General features: G+C 43.4%; 1 protein-coding gene across 1 annotated transcript; it reads left to right on the forward strand.

The window, feature by feature from the left end:
- Nucleotides 1–477: 477 nt before the first annotated feature.
- LOC134878931 (leucine-rich repeat neuronal protein 3) lies at nucleotides 478–15426 on the forward strand. The gene is made up of 2 exons (XM_063905113.1): nucleotides 478–778; nucleotides 11930–15426. The coding sequence occupies exon 2, from the start codon at nucleotides 12366–12368 to the stop codon at nucleotides 14493–14495; it is 2130 nt and encodes a 709-aa protein (XP_063761183.1). The 5' UTR covers nucleotides 478–778; nucleotides 11930–12365; the 3' UTR covers nucleotides 14496–15426.
- The last annotated feature ends 1483 nt before the right edge of the window (nucleotides 15427–16909 follow it).

Consider the following 16909-nt stretch of genomic DNA (forward strand, 5'->3'; position numbering starts at 1 on the left):
CTTACTCTACTACAAATAAAAGTTCGTAAGTGCAGTACGAGATTTCAAATAAGGTACCCAACATTATATAAAATAGTTCAAATTAGCACTACTTAGAACAATGCTGTAGGAATCAAATACTCCAATATGTCATTTTGATGTTAGTGCCTGTATTAACATCTATAAAACTGCTTCAGAACCAATGTGCAGCAGACAATTAAATATCACCCTTCAGCCACATAAATATGTCTTAAGTCAGCACTATTTACACCTCAGAAGAATGTTGTAAATATGGATATTTCTTGCAGCGTGCTTCACCTCCAACAGAAGAAGACATGGATGAGAGCAGACTTCTGGGATATGACTGACAGCTGCTCTCAGCCAACCAGAGCCGGGATGCTGCGAGCTTCTCTGACGCTATTGGCTGTCCTCAGGAGAGCCGGGGTTTGTTTTCATATTAATGACTGCTGAGGAGACGGTGGTCCGCCTGACACTTGATCGAGGGGAGAGATGCGCCGTTAACAGACGCTGTGAGGACGGGAAGGGAAGGGCACGCGGGGAATCGCTCTCCACACACAACCTGCTTTTTGGACTTCGACGTTTTTCATTTTCATGCAGAAGCCGTGCGTTTGGCCGTGGAAGAATCCGAGAACTGATTTCTCGCCAACTGCGTAAAAATAAGAAGACCACACATTGTTGCCTGGCTTTATGTCGCGCGCTGGAGCTCGCTCGTCATTGGAGCGGTGCACTTGATGGGAATATAGACACCACACACACAGGGTTATCATGATTAAATCGGGTAAGTTTACTCTGTTTACTCCTTCAATGTATTTCTGTCACTTATTGGGCTCGTTACGTATCGGTTCGTATGCGCAATGCATTTTACAAGTTAAGGGAAAACGCCGTGGATGTTTCCTGGTGTTTCAATAACGTACCATTAGCTTTGTTAAACAACAATCGCCTATGTAAATGCAGAATTTAGTGGATATTTTTGCAGGAAATTGTTGCTGTAGACTGGGCTCGAACCCTCACTTGACGCGCTTTTGCGCAACTATGCAGGATGCGCCTCAACCAGACCGGATTTATGATGGACTCGCTAAAAAGGCGAATTCGTTTAGAAAATTCGAGGCGGACTCGTGTATGTGTGTGTAGCCGATGTGTGTGGAGTGGCAGGGTTATGTCCCCCGGTTCTGCTTGTGAGTTCACACCAGACACCTCTCGAAGAAATCCACAGAACGGTGCCCCCCCCCCCCCCCTCTTTCATAAAACCTTCCTGTTGCAAAGTCCTCACCTACACATGCCACGAAAGTAGGTTACGAATCTGTGCTTCTTTTGAACGCTTTCACACTTAAAGCTGGAGGGAGATGATCATGCATTTCTCCCCCACATGCATGCAGGGCTTTTGTGTAATCAACACAGCCGCTGAGAGGCGTCTTTAAACGCATTCAACTCATCACTGCCCCTGCTTCTGCCCGTACACCCACACATCCAGGGCTGGAGAGAGAGGGAATTCACTAATCCTTTAACTGCATTGGGGCGTCTCTCAACCATCTCTCTCTCTCTCTCTCTCTGTCTCTCTCTCACCCCCCTCTGTCCTAAATGCATGTCATCCAGCAGATGTATAACTCATGAATATTTCAAAGGCAGATAAACTGATAATGGCCGATAATGACAAATGTGATTTTCACCAACGTGGGGGCTACTGAATTTGAACGCTGTAATCCTCATGTTCTTCCTATGGCTGCCTGTCCGTGTGCGCGTGCTTGTTCCCGGTGATGGATACAATAGATGTTGGCCTCCACAGTGCGAATGACTCACCCCAAAGCAGCTGCTCGATACGAAACACACAGTGAAATGCCACATGAGAGCCATCATGCCCCAACACCAGTCACGCTGAGAATACCTCGGCCCACACACTCTGCATTGTTCCCACCTCAAATGATGTGACTACCTGCTGAGCCAGGGTAGCTTATATTGGAATACTCAGCCATAAAAAGTGCACTAGAGATCCTTCAAAGCACATGTTTATGAAGGCTTGTTCCTGTGAACACCGAACGTTGCACGCAAAACATAGTCCCAAACTGTTTGTGAGGTTCAGTATAAAGTATGTATCCATGTTCCTCCCCAAAGGTGATAAAAACTGAAAGGCAAAACAGTAATGGGTTGCTTTATTAATTCGGTCACATTTGTTCAAAACAAATCGATATTACATGTCCACACTGAGTCATACACTTAAAGCGAGTGGCTTTGCGAATTGCCTATTGATCTGCGTGTGAAACAGTGAAGCAGTGTGTGTGTGTGGTGGGGGGTGGAGAAGGTATTGTGCCTGCAGTGGCCTTGTGGAGGCTTGGAGATCATGATAGGCAGCAGCACGGTGTAGGTGTTCCATATTCATGTCTCTATAGGCAGAGGGCAGCAGGTTTCTGTAAACTGGAGAGGATGTGTCGATGCCAAACTGCTACTACCGGTTCAGAGGTGCCTCGTCAGAAATCAAATTAATCACCAGATCTTTTTTCAATAATAGTGGTAACAAGATGCTCCAGGATCTATCCAGGCTCCTCAGTGAAATGCATGTAAACATATTCACGAGACGGCTGCAGGGGATCAGCATGTGCACCCGAGCATAGGCTTTCTGATAGCATCCAGTTCCGAAACAAACACAGGCACCTATTAAAAGGGAATAAGCACACAGAGGAGGGCAAAAAGGAACAAGGGGGACGAGAGTGTTTTCACATTTTTCAAAATGTACGATCTGGTGGATGGACTGTAGCACACCCACATCATGAGACACAAAGAGAGCGGGGAAAAAAGCCAAGGATCAAAACGGTTTGATGGCAGCATTCGTGACATTTTGCTGTTCGGTCCATATCAAAAGGTCAGAATGGGATGTGACACTTCCTTTGTACGCAATGACATTTGTTTTCGCATTAGCATTTTGAGTATTTAGCTAGCACACGTTTCTAGAGTGTGTGTGTTGTTTTAAAAAAAAGGATCACGTGTCGGGTATATTGGGGAAAAAAAGGCTGATGTTCACAACAAAATATCAAAACCAACATCACTAATGAGTCTGCTATTGTGCCGATTCCTATCAGAGACGGACAGATAGGGACATATGTTCAGATTGCCGTTTCAAACATGAGCAGAGAAGAAAGAGGACATCTGAGGGCCACTGCTGTGCTGTCCATCTGTTCTGCGTTCAGATTGATACATATCCTCAGTGCATTAACAAAACCAAGAATAAGTGTGCATGTATTGATACAGCTGCAGTGACTTATGCATAGACAAAATGCATGATCCTACAGACATACAGATTGCCTGTCGAGATGCACATAAATGCAGATACATAAAGCAACGTCTGTCTTCAAATCAGCCCGTCATTCGCCTGCCGAGCCTTTGAACAGACACAAGGACATTGTGTCTGTTCAAAGTGCCACATCTATCATCTGTTTTAGCTGAGGAAGAGTAGCACAGAATGAAAACAGAAGGAGAAAGCCCATATCAAACCCCATGAAATCATAATAAAGAGGTCCGAGCCGGCGATAAATGCATTTCAGTGGCATATAATGATTGATTCCGTCTGCCGTAGGAGCTTATTCCCTGCAGGCGTGTGGCCCCTTGACCAGCCATATTTTATTCATATAAATATAGATAGCTGCGCATCATAGAGGCAGCACACATGCCACATTTGCACCTGCAGATTCAATTTGTCTCTGACTTTGAGGGATATGCCGCTGGCTCCATTCCCCTCTCCCGGTCCCAGCCCCCTCCCCTCCCTCACACCTCCATCTTTCATTCTGGCTAGCAGCTATACACGGGACATTATGCAGATTTTTGTCAAGAGTGAGTGCGATTATGTAGGGGGAAAAATGAGTGTTGGAATGTTCGCTACGCCTTTGACCTTATCAGCGGCAGCCTTAAGCTGGATACCTTGGCTTAATTTTAATAGATGCAGCACTATGCGAATTAGACAAGGAGACCTAGATGTGCTCTCTCACTGCTGGCTGCCTTCTGCATGCATTATGCCAATGAGCTGTTTGTTTCTGTGTGTCTGCAAAGTTACACGTGTCTGCGATACATGTATCTTTCCATGTATCTGTGTATTCCTGTCTGCTCGACTGTGCAGCTGTTTTGTTCTCCCTCATTCAGCCCAAGGGCATGTCTTGTCCAGAAAGAGAAAAAAAAGGGCTGAAAAACCGGAGACTTAGGTCCTGTGGTTAATTTGGACCATTGATTTTACATTAACAGTCGACTTGCCTCTGATTCATAGCCATACAAGTGCAGATGTAAGGGGAACGGTTTCCATCCTCTCCCACACGGAAACATACAGGAAGCTTCATTATGCATACACACTGCATAGAAGGCTCACTTTAATGGACTCTGCATTACCTTGGAGAAAGTATAATAGTAAATCAATGAGGTGAAGGGCAGGGGGAGGGACAGTAAAGCCTTCCAGAGGCACCCACTATGGGGGCTTACCCTGATTTCTATCAGAAGTGGCATGGTCAGAACATGGCTTCGTGCCCACTTTCAGTCCATTGTCCACTGGAAGCAATATAGATCAATCTGATAAGAATTAACTCCAGAAACTCTACAAAAGCTTACATACAAATAATGTTACTGCCTTAGTATAATCAAATGGGTTTTAAATGGTTTTATTTAACATCTTAAAAAGGCATACCTAACCTTTCCGTCGATCACCAAATAATCGTTTTGTTTTGACAGTGATGGTAGATCACCTCTAATTTCGCAATACTGCCAAATGACTGCCTGTCAAAACGGGACTAGAATATTATCCACACTGATATATTAAACTGGCTATCAGCAGCTGTATATGAAATGCTAATTATCATATTTATTTGACGTAAATGGAGGCGTGTAAAGATGGCGGAGTAGAGTGAAGCATATGAGCTTTAGGCAGAGATTGTTGTATTTTTTTAAAGGAGGGCCATGCATGAAAAGACATTACATCTCAAAAAGAGAAGGGATGATTGTTGCCAGATTTAGCTATTTCCATCTGCCGTCCCTGGGCAGGCACACAAAACAATTATGAAACCTTTAAAACATTACATAGACTATCAAACTAACAAAAACACAGACTTGCAGTTCATTCATCAGTACAAAGATCAATGCTATGTGTTCAGTGGACATTAGTGAACTGGGTTGTGGGCATTTGGTCTTGCCTGTGGACTAAACCACATCTGGTGGACTTCAGGGGATACAAAGAACAATACGCGAGCCAAAAAAAGACTCGCACAGACACATTTGTAATTAGGAAAAAGCAGCTACTGAGAAAGTCCGTCTCTGCAGGCATATAGACTAGATTTGGCACAGCTGGGGTGACAAGTATTGAGAAGGCAATTAGGCAGACAGCGGAGGAACAACGAGACAGTAGGAGGCCCAGGAGGAAGGACAGGGAGCTGGATGTGCAGGGGGACTGAAACAAATGCCTGCTTTCTAAATAATCATAAAGAGAAATGTTTACAATAAGGGTTTGAAGAGCAGAGACAAATGTGAGAGTGCAGGATGAAAAGGAAAGGATTTATAAAAAGAGATGTGGGGGTTGCAGTCTCATGAGAACAAGCTAGTAGGAAGAAGGAGCCTGAGAGAGAGGTGGGGGTGACTCGAAGAAGAAAGCCTTACGAGGCTTATTACCAGTGGATCAAAATTCCCAGTGAACCATTTCTACGATACACAGGCTATTCTCCTGAAAGAGGAGGCAATTCTGCTGCGCCCTACTTTCCACTTACGTCTGACCTTTATGTCTTCCGACCAGTTTTACCACGGTGAGAGTAATGTCTACCTCTCAGCAGATGCAATACTGCCTTGTTATAACTTAAACTGTGCAGGCCTCATAATCATTTCCCTGAGGGGCCAACACGCTCCCCACATGCATCTCTGTTTCACAGCTCACATCTCACAAACCTCCTCTCTGATGCCTGCCATAACCCTCTCAGTGCTTGTGTAATAAATGATTTTATTTTTTACATAAACGGCAGGTCAGCCCCAGACTCGCCACACGGGACATTCATTGAGCACCCAACCTGCGAAAAAGCAATCATCTTTACTTCCCTGCTCCGCTAAACCTCATCCAAGCCCTGTGAAGCGAGGGGGAGGATTTATAACTCATTTCAATAAACAGCGTAAAACAAACAGCGTTGCCCGGCTGTTTGGTGGCCCGGCTGACCCGAGTCTGGCCGGCCTGAATTAGCACCGCAGAGCCAACCGGACCAATGCTTCCTGCCCTTACTGTGCACACTCATTAATTTAAAGTGGTCATATCTCACTGGTCTCTAATCAAGCTGTATTTGTTCCATTACTGTCCGAAACGGCCACAGTGTTAGTGTAATGGAGGTGGCCCGGTGGGAAAGTGAGAGTGAGGCGTTGCCAAGATCTGGATGAAAGAGCTTTTCACCTTGACAACGGCCAAACCTCTTAAATGTCATCTGGCCATGTTGGGAACATATTTCATGAAATCCACTCAACACACATTTATGCCGCTGTGTCAAATTATTATTACTGATATTTTTTTACCTGACAACAAGTCGGAAATGTGAGACATTTTAATGAGGAGGTGTGCTAGGTTTTTCTAAAATGTCAAATATCACGCTAATTAAGAGTATAACATGTGTCTAACCAGGACTAAAGACATAGCGGTTTATAATGGTGACGCAATGACACCATCAGGTCGCAAATAGCTTCTCAGTTTGAGTGCTACAACATTTTTACAGATTCCAGCTGCAAGGTACAAATATAGTTTTAATTCTGAGTCATTTTTCTACTCGGCAACATCATTTCTTTCTCTGTCAAGACAAACAAAATGTGAAATGCTATAGAATCGTAAATACTGAGGCAGTTGTACCAGACAGTTAAATAAGGAGTACAACTTGAATTAAAAATATAAATATATATATTCGTGACATAGTTAAAACCCACCAGGTGCGACATTTGTTTTCTGAAAAGATTTCATTTCTTGATCAAATTACTATGTGTAATTTGGAATAGGGTATCTTTTAGTAACTAGTGATTAGATTTTTGAATTCCCCAATTTTTAAATCAGTCTTCTGTTTGGCATTTATAACTGTAGCAGGCAGCTGTTCAACGAAAACTCATTTTGCACAGCAGATATCATCTAAAAAGCTGAATGTTGGGACCAGAGGTAAAAGGAAGTGAGTATTGGATTTGGTGGCCGGAAACACAAATTCAAATAAATGCTAATGTGGCTCCTTATCAGCTGGATGTGCAGTGAAAAAAGGTCTGTTAAATAACTTAAAAAGGTCGTATTTTGATGTTGTCCTACAAATTATTGCAGGTTTTCTTGGTGCAACCGGAGGTGGTAAACAAACCTAGCTGTATATCTCACATTTAACGCAGTGCCCCGGTATTAGGAGCTTGTTTGCAGTGATGTTCGCAGTCAGGATTGACACTGGTGAAAGTGAAAAGCCCATGGGCCAGACTGTCAGCCTGCTACTGTAATGGAGGTGCTTTGGAGACCAGGGCTTGAATGATTGCCCCCCTCTTTCCTCTGACACCTGGGAACTCGCGTTAGCTCCATGAGTGAACACCTTAGCCTGACCTATAAAAGGCTTCCATTGGCTGCCCAAACAAATGTCAAAGTTTAGACTAAATGTGTGAGTGCAGTTAGTGGTTAGGTAACAGGAGATCCAATTTCGAGCCGTCAAGGTTATAACAGCTGTTGATTATGTACTGTATCTCTCTACACCCCACATATTACCAGCATCCATCCTTTGATTCAATTTGCCCCGGCCATATTAACCACATTTATCTTCTGTGGGCCAAATGCACGTTATTTCCACTTAATGCCAAACACACAGAGGTGGAAGTCGTTGTTTTCTCGCAGTCTTATCCGGCTAATTCTTGTTCTTCATGGTGTTGCTAATATTTCCTGCAATGGAAGCAATCTCAGGGTCAGCAGGGGTTAATACACCCCCACTGACTCTTTGACAAGTTCTTACTTTGGCAAGTCATTTTGTCCTCCACATCTCCCCCTTCTCCAGCTCAATTACTGTCAACAGAGCAGTGGATTGAGGGAAATTAGCTCTACATCGTAGCGGTGGGTGTGTGTAACTTGACTGGACCTCTTTGCTAATAGGTTAGTACAAGTGTGTGGAATTAAGTGTGTGGATTGTCACAGCAGTCACGGTGCAAAGCCTCCAGAATATAGACTGCCTCTTCACCGGGCTTCACACAAAGCAGCGGTACAATACCAATTTACCTGTTTAACCGCCTGTGCATGATTCGGGTATATCACTTTAGATCACGCAGTTTGGTACAATAATTCAACACTATAACAAAGGGTATTGAATGCAGTGTCTCTACCCTTAACGAGCCCAATTTCTCTGAGTGTTCTTAATGGACGCTCCATTGTTGAAAGCTTTTCAATTTTGCCGATGTGTTAACAAATCTTGATTAAGTACGGTGAGCTCCTGAGATGTTCCACTTGTCATTAACATTCAGCTATTCAGAAAGCGTATAGTGTATCAACAATTTTTGTAGTTATTTTACTTATTCGGCTTGCCCCAATTGTCTCCATTCCATCTATTACATAACCGAGTCAACCCTGTTCGCTCAGATGGCAAGCACGCCACCCAAGTTGTCACCTCTGATTCAAATGTCTCCAAATGTTTTCCTTCCGCTGCCTTTTCTCTGTGACATCCAGTATTTCTGGAACAATGAAAGCCATGTCATGTTGACATTATATATAAAATAAGGACGTGGTATAAATAATACTTATTAGACTTGGAGATGGATCTTCATTTCAAATGTCTTGGCTGAGTTTACTTAGCTAATTGAAAATGTCAAAAGTATAACTCTGCCCTCGAGTGGACTAGCCATGTGGCTTATTAAACATCCATAGTCATTGAGTGTAATAGAACAAAATGCTAAATGAGTTTTAATACTTAGGTTTACAATATTTATTTGATTGGATAATTAGTCAAAATTAAACGTGCTTTACTATTAATTGATGTCAACAGAAATGACGAGGCAGTTTATCACAGATCCATTTAGAGCCACCCAAGGATTTAAATGACTCCTTCGTCTTGAGGCCATTTATCCTCATATTGAACAGAGTGAATAATAATTTGATGTTAACTAGAGCTAGTGCAGTTGGTTGATGAATAGATTAGCTGATCATTTGAATATAAAATGTGCCACAAATGATGGTTGCCTCTTTGTTGGTCAAATAAAATGGGCCCAGATTCCTAAAACGTGAATGAATGTATCTCTTAACCTTCTATAACAGCTATTATGTTTGGGTCTAGGACTATTGATTAGAAAACGATAAACAATAGATGATTAAATAAGTCATGATGGGGTCTAGAGTGTTCTAAATATGTCACAGACCAAGCAATATATCAAGTATAAAGGAATAATGTGCCCAAAACAGTGACTGTCAGTGGTCCCATTTTGAAAACAACACATATGAGTGGCCTCAAACAGGATATATTTTTAAGTGTTGGATTAGCCTTAACGATATTGTATCCTCATTAATTAGCAGGGAAATCTGTCCTGTTTGCTGGCCACCCCATCTGGTAAAGCCTTTCTAATCCTAGATTTCCACCAATGTAGAACAGCAGACAACATTACCACGATAATTATTTCTCTTTGTCAATGTGTCTCTTACGTCTATCATCAACCCTTACCAAATCGGATGATTCAACATCTTATTTATAGTCTTCTGAAAATGGAGCGGTGCTATTTTACAGGCAAGGAAAGCTTTTAACAGAAAAATATTGATCACAAAATGGAAGCCGTAGCCTAAAAACCTCCTCAAAGATACAATTATCGTTAATGGTAAAACAAATAACACAGACCCTGCCACCCTGTTCGAGCTAACTGCAGCGACTGCACAATAAAGCAACGCTATAACAGTTAACCTGACCGCATTACACTTCTGGTAATTGTGATTACTAAAGAGAGAAGCCAGAGCGAGGTGAGGTGAGAGCCAAACGCTGTCGGCTGAATTACAGACTCCGGCCTCTGTTTCCAGGGCGCGGATCAACTGCATGGCCCACAATGAGGAACCAGTGCTCAGGGAGGCCGGCTCAACCTTGTTTATCAGAATACTCTGGGTGCAGCTTATTAAAGTGCCCAGCGTTTTAAAAAACTAATACCTCCTGCTCTATCCCTCCAATGGACTCCAGCGAATGCTGGGGCTAGAGGTTGTGGAATGAACCCTTGGCTTGGCTTTGCCAGCGGGGCAAACTGCAGCCTTCCTTCCTTCTTGTATTTATTTATTTTTCCAACATCTCCCGTGGCTACTGATGTGAAGACTGTGAGGTTGATGAAATGAATCCATTTCTCTCTGTCCGTGTTCTCCCCCTTGATGCTTTCCATTTCATCCACTGTCTCCCTTTGACTTTTTCTGGTGATTTGCTGCGTGCTCTCATAGGCCCGAAATATCACAAGCACCATCGAACACATCTGTTCCGTAAGAGGCAGTTACATACGAGACATTACACAGTACACTTCAACTGAGAAGTTTCCGCCATAGATTGGAGAGGGAGGAACATGAATGATTCGATGGTAAAAGGGAGACTACATGAATAAGAGATATGTTAGTCACATGCAAGAGGGTGCAGCGTGGGTCTTTTTGAAATACAGCGTGTGATTCCTGTCTCAAATATGTGTCATAAACTTGTATGAAGATATTTATGGGCAATTCAATCCATATCTGTTCCTGAACAGCGTTTCATACCTTCGCCTCACCTTTGATAATGAAATGACAATGTGCTACAACTCCTTACCAGTGTTATTACCTGAAGTATATCCTTTTCCTACAATACTGGAAACAGTTTCTGGCTCTTTATCAATTGTAACTTAAACAAAACTAGACGTTGTTTATGTCCTAAAAGTACTTCTTATACCTAAGCAAATATTACCTGTATCTCTAGTTGACAGAGTTTTCCACGTTTAACTTTACAGTATGTTAATCATGAATGGATTCAAAAATGAAGTTGTCAAATATGTATAGCCCACGTATTCAGACAAAGGTTGTGCCCATATTTGGAGTGTGTTAATAGCACCCATTATTTAGTTGGACATTGTCAATACTAATATAGTGCCCTTAAAACAGAATGGATAAAGTCAACAGCTCTTTAACCACTGACTGCAAAGTAACTATATCATGCTAAAAAAATGGAATGAAAATGACGATGATTCATGAGTGCTGAAGTAGTGAATGAATGAGACATTTTCAGTCTGTGAATGTCATTTAGAAATGCCACAGTAAGGACGTGTGGTCACCTTGTGTAAATGCGTGTGTCCATAAGCAGTTATTTTTTCGTTGCATTTTGAGCCTTCGTGTGTACACTAACATAGCCGTTTAAAATATGCGTCGCCTGGCTGAATGCAGGACCTGTTTTTTCGATAAGTGTTAGCGTGCAGGTTGGTTGATTGCACAGATTAATTATGTCAACACGTTAATGTATTTTCGCTTTGTCGCTGTCGGTTGCTGCGTCCTCTGACAAACAGGTGCAAACTGCATCTGTGTCAACCGCTCCGTTTGTCTGAGACTCACTGCAGTGTGTGTTATTGCCTGCCCGTTTACTTGTTGCCATGGTGACTGACATATTCCAGTGTCTTTAAGCAGCTTGCCCTAAAGGCTAATGCTTAAGCCCTAGGATGTCTGCCATTTAAGAATATTAATAAATCCTTCTCTTTAACCAATAATAGACTCACTCGGCTCACATCCGTGTTGAATGCCATATTGTTGGAGCACATTGCTGCATCCCCAGAATGGAGTCCTAGAAGGTCAAGCAGATAAAAATCCGGGGTTTTATATCTTGAAAGGATCATGAACAAATGTCAACATGCGTCAGTTTTCCTATAACAAATGTCAATATGCCAAAATACTTCTCTTATGAAATTCCCTGATCACATCTGGTATCTGGTAATACTCACACCGCTTCTGTCTGTTTGTCTTACACAGGTAGGAATGGAGTGGGCTGCGGACTCTGGGAGCTAGTGACGACAATCAGTGAGGACGTCCATCTTTAAAGGAAGATTATCCATGGATACCTATGAGTGTGCTTAACCAAAATCCTTTGAAGTATAATATCGGCCCGTCTTCTTTTCCCTTTTTTCCACCCTCCCACCTTTTTCGGGTCTGTCTGACTGCAGCCTTGGCCCTCTGAACCCTGACACCCCCAGGCAGCCTTGAGTGATTGGTCATTACGTCCAAGGGCGTCTACACAGCAAGACAAAGAAACCCCAGGGAGCCCTGCTGCAGTTGGTGGTGGCGGTGGCAGGGGCGGTGAGTCAATCGCCTCAGCAGCTGCAGCAAATGATTCATTATTTGTGAAGTTCACAGCTCAGACCGCTTAATCTACAAGGACCAATTTCTAACTGGAGGGAATCGGTCCAATATGAAGGACGTGTCATTCGTGGATCGTCTCTTTGTCGGCTTGGCCATGGCCTCTTTTGTTGTGGCCACAGAGGAGAGGCCTGATTGCCCGAAGCTCTGTGTGTGTGAGATTAGACCCTGGTTTTCCCCGAGTTCGGTGTACATGGAGGCGCAGACAGTTGACTGTAATGACCTGGGACTCTTTAGTGTGCCGGAACGATTACCGCTAGGCACACAAGTACTATTACTGCAAACAAACAATGTTGTCAGGATTGACAAACCCTTGGATTACCTGGCCAACATCACAGAGATTGATTTATCGCAAAACAACTTATCCTCCATCAGCGACGTCCACCTGGGGAATCTTCCTCAGCTGATGTCCCTTCACTTGGAGGAAAATTGGATACGAGAGTTACCTGACCAAAGTCTGGCCAAGGTGGCTAACCTCCAGGAGCTATACATGAATCACAACCTCATCGCCTACATTTCCCCAATGGCTTTCCAGGGTCTCGGCAACCTTGTGCGGCTCCACCTCAATTCCAACAAGCTTAAGGCCATTAAAAGAGAGTGGTTCGACCCACTGCCAAATCTTGAAATCCTGATGATTGGCGAGAATCCTATTCTTTCTATTGACGATATGAACTTCCAACCTCTCAGTAATCTCCGCAGTCTTGTCCTCACCAGAATGAACCTCTCTCAGCTTCCTGACGATGCACTGGCTGGTCTTGATAACTTAGAGAGCATCTCGTTCTATGATAATATATTCCCAGAGGTGCCTCATTCTGCCCTGAAAAATGCAAAAAATCTCAAGTTTTTGGATCTGAATAAAAACCCAATTGCTAGAATACAGAGAGGGGACTTTGTGGATATGCTGCATCTGAAAGAACTGGGGATTAACAGCATGCCAGAGTTGGTTTCAATCGACAGCTTTGCCCTCAATAACCTCCCCGAACTGACCAAAATAGAAGCCACCAACAATCCTAAACTCTCCTATATCCATCCGAATGCTTTCTACAAACTACCGCGGCTGGAAACCCTAATGCTAAATGGCAATGCGCTCAGTGCCCTCCACAGGATTACCGTCGAGTCCCTCCCAAATCTCAGAGAGGTGAGCATGCACAGCAACCCCATCCGCTGTGACTGCGTAGTCCGCTGGATGAACATGAACAAAACCAACCTCCGCTTCATGGAGCCTGACTCACTGTTCTGTGTGGAGCCCCCAGAGTACGAGGGTCAGCATGTCCGACAGGTGCACTTCAGAGAGATGATGGAGATTTGCCTGCCACTTATCTCTCCCGAAAGCATGCCCGGGCATATTAAAGTACAGAATGGTAGCTCAGTGTCCCTCCATTGCCGAGCCTACGCTGAACCAGAGCCGGATATCTACTGGATCACCCCGTCTGGCACCAGGGTCCAGCCGAACACCGTGTCCGACAAGTTCTACATGCACCCAGAGGGGACTTTTGACATCTATGACATAACAGAAAAAGAAGCTGGTCTCTACACGTGTGTCGCCCATAATCTAGTTGGAGCTGATCTTAAATCTGTTTCAGTAGAAGTGAATGGATACTTCCCCCGACCTGCGAATGGCTCTCTGAATGTCATAATCAAATCAGTGGAGACAAACTCCATCTTGGTTTCGTGGAAGGCGAGTCGTGGCACCCTGGCTCCCAACATTAAATGGTACACGGGGTCCGATGCGAACCAGCCCACCACCGCGTTCACCACCAGGGTCCCCTCTGACGTCCAGGTCTACAACCTCACACATCTCAGCCCCGCCACTCTGTACAAAGTCTGTGTGGATGTCGGCAGCATCCACTACAACCATGACACCAAATGTGTCAATGTCACCACTAAGGGATTAGAGCTGGCAGCCAAGGACACAGAGAAATGGGACGCAGCAGTAATCACCGTCTTTGGTGTGCTCTTGGCTGTGATTTCAGTGGCCTGCCTGCTTATTTATGTCTCTCTGAGGAACCACCACCTTTACGGGGATGTAAGGAAATGCGAGTCCAAGGCTCCGCTGACACCGGCGGAAGCTAGCGGAATGCACTCTCCTTTCTTTACAAAGCTGTGGGTGTCGGGCAAAGGACTGCCAAGTGGAGTGAACGTGAAAGCCACAGTCATAAATGTATCTGACAATGCATTTTAAGAGGCGCAGCTTTGTAGAGCACCACACACCAACTACACTGAATGGACTAGTCTACAGGCAGGGGGGGACAGTTCTGTCGTACCGTTTCAAAAAGGCAAACCCGCTGCTGGTCCCCGGCTCTGGCAAATTCTTTTACTGGACAGGGATGGAACAGTTTGATATAGACTATATGCGCTCTCCCAGTTTCAACCCCATGCTGATGTGATGGCTTTGTGACATCAAATCAGGCGCACATCAACCGACAGGGGCATTTACTGCAAAACAATATATTTCACTATCATCCATACAGTGATGCAGGCAGAGGAAAAGGAAGCGGAAATGATGATGGTCAACTCTCTTGTAATTGACTGTTAAATGTGTTAAGAGTTGTGGAACTGTCCGTGTGGTCCCAAGCAATACCGTCTGTGCTTTGTCGAACATCCATAGACGAGTTAGAGATACAGTAATAACACCTGTCTATTATGGGAAAGGGAGATTTAGTAGAGTAGACAAATTACAGTGACTATGGTGTAAGCCTTTTGATGAAATATAAACCCCCTTTTTCTATTTAAAATGGATTCTTGTTTTTTTCATGGAAATATTGTTATATATTCTCTATTATGTTGATGTAATGACAAATCCTCTGTATCCGCACCGTTTAAATGGGTTTTAAATTAAGGCAAGGTGCAGACTTCTTTTGATTACAACGTCACATTAAGCTTAATGAAATTCAGCTTCAAAATGAGTATCCAGGGAGGACATTTGCCAAATGGCTGTTTATGCTGTGTAGTTCTCATTGCGATGGTGACTGGGAAAAAAAGAAAAAAAATGGACGAAAAAACAAACATAAAACACGTTGATTAAAACAGAGGAGATTCATGTGTCGTCTCCTCACGATGCCCTGGTAAGTGCCTACAACAAGAACTACATGAGGTAAACAGAGAAGACGAAACAGCAGAACATGGCCATCATTGCAGAATCACAGCTCCGGTACTTTTAGTGGAAATACTTCCTCAGTATTTTTAGCATACATATTTTAAGAAAACATTTCGTTGTTGCTTTGGGTGTAAAGTTAAAAAGCCATTTTTATATTAACTGTACTATATGTGATCAATGGGCACAACAGACTAATTAAGGAAGTGCTAAGAAAAAAATAAATGTCATTGTTTCTTTTACAAACAAGTCTACTTTTCTGCTCTGCTTTTTGTTCATATGTGCATTATTTCCTACCTAAATGCCCGGTGTATATACTCCTTTCTTTTCATTGTCTACCAACCCTGGGGTATTGTGAACTTTTATAAGTGACATTTCAACTGCAAGCGTGTACTAGAAAATATTTATTAATGACCAAGCACTACAGAGGGAGCCTTTCCAGTCAGACCACAGGGGAAAAGTCAGGAGACTTCAGCTGAATGGTTGAATGGTCGTCCTAACCCTGGGAAGAAGGAAAAAAAAAAACAGTAACAAAAGAACAGAACTCATTAGCCGCCTCATTAAGAACATGTTCGTCCTTTAGCTGGTCTGAATAACGTCCCTGTGCTGCAGCTATAGCTGTGCCTGTGCTTAGACAGGGACACAGCGTCCCTATGACACAGAGATAAAGTACAGTGCTGAAAAGTCAATGCAGGGTGGGACCGAGCCCAGGCTAAAGCTTTAGGACTCACATTTTATTTGTCTTACTGAATTATCCAGCACACGGAATATTTCACATGAGAAAGCCAAGCATGATGAATGGCTGTCAGGGCCAGAGTGACAAGGCGGATTTATCAAACGAGGCCTGGCGCTCATACATCAGGCCAGCCTTCAGCACCATGGACAGAGGCTTTTAGAGCCGGGCAATCCGTCAAAGACAAAGGGAGTTAAAATATGACGCCGTGTGCTCCTCAGGTAACGCTCCAGTCAAACCGGGTCTATCTCTTTGCAAATATGAGCTCAAACACAGACGCAGAAACAAGCCAGACATCGAAATGCAACCGTAGACAAACAAAAGCCATCATTTGTTGACTACACTGTAGAAGTAGAAACAACGTGTTATCACAGGGACTGCACAGTTAATCTAAATGTTGCAAAATCCTAATTGACTCAAGCACAATATTTGGTAGGCTTAATATTTGAAAATGTAATTCTTTAATTCTATAGCAAAACTTGATCATTTTTTATTGGGTATTGATCCGGATAAAAATAAATTAATGACAGTGATCATTACACAAATAATCAGTCAAATCATTCAAAAAGTGTTCTAAATCATGCAGCCCTAGTAAACACACACACACACACACACACACACACACACACACACACACAATGAGTGTGCATGCCTGGAGAAACCCAACATGACAGCAGAAGAAGACTCTAAATGAGTTTACGGACAAAACATGTTTCTGTGAGATTAAATCCTCGTGGATATTAGCCATATTGTCCTCCCTGTTTTTTTT

Source organism: Eleginops maclovinus, chromosome 17, assembly GCF_036324505.1.
Source record: "Eleginops maclovinus isolate JMC-PN-2008 ecotype Puerto Natales chromosome 17, JC_Emac_rtc_rv5, whole genome shotgun sequence".
Lineage (NCBI taxonomy): Eukaryota > Metazoa > Chordata > Actinopteri > Perciformes > Eleginopidae > Eleginops > Eleginops maclovinus.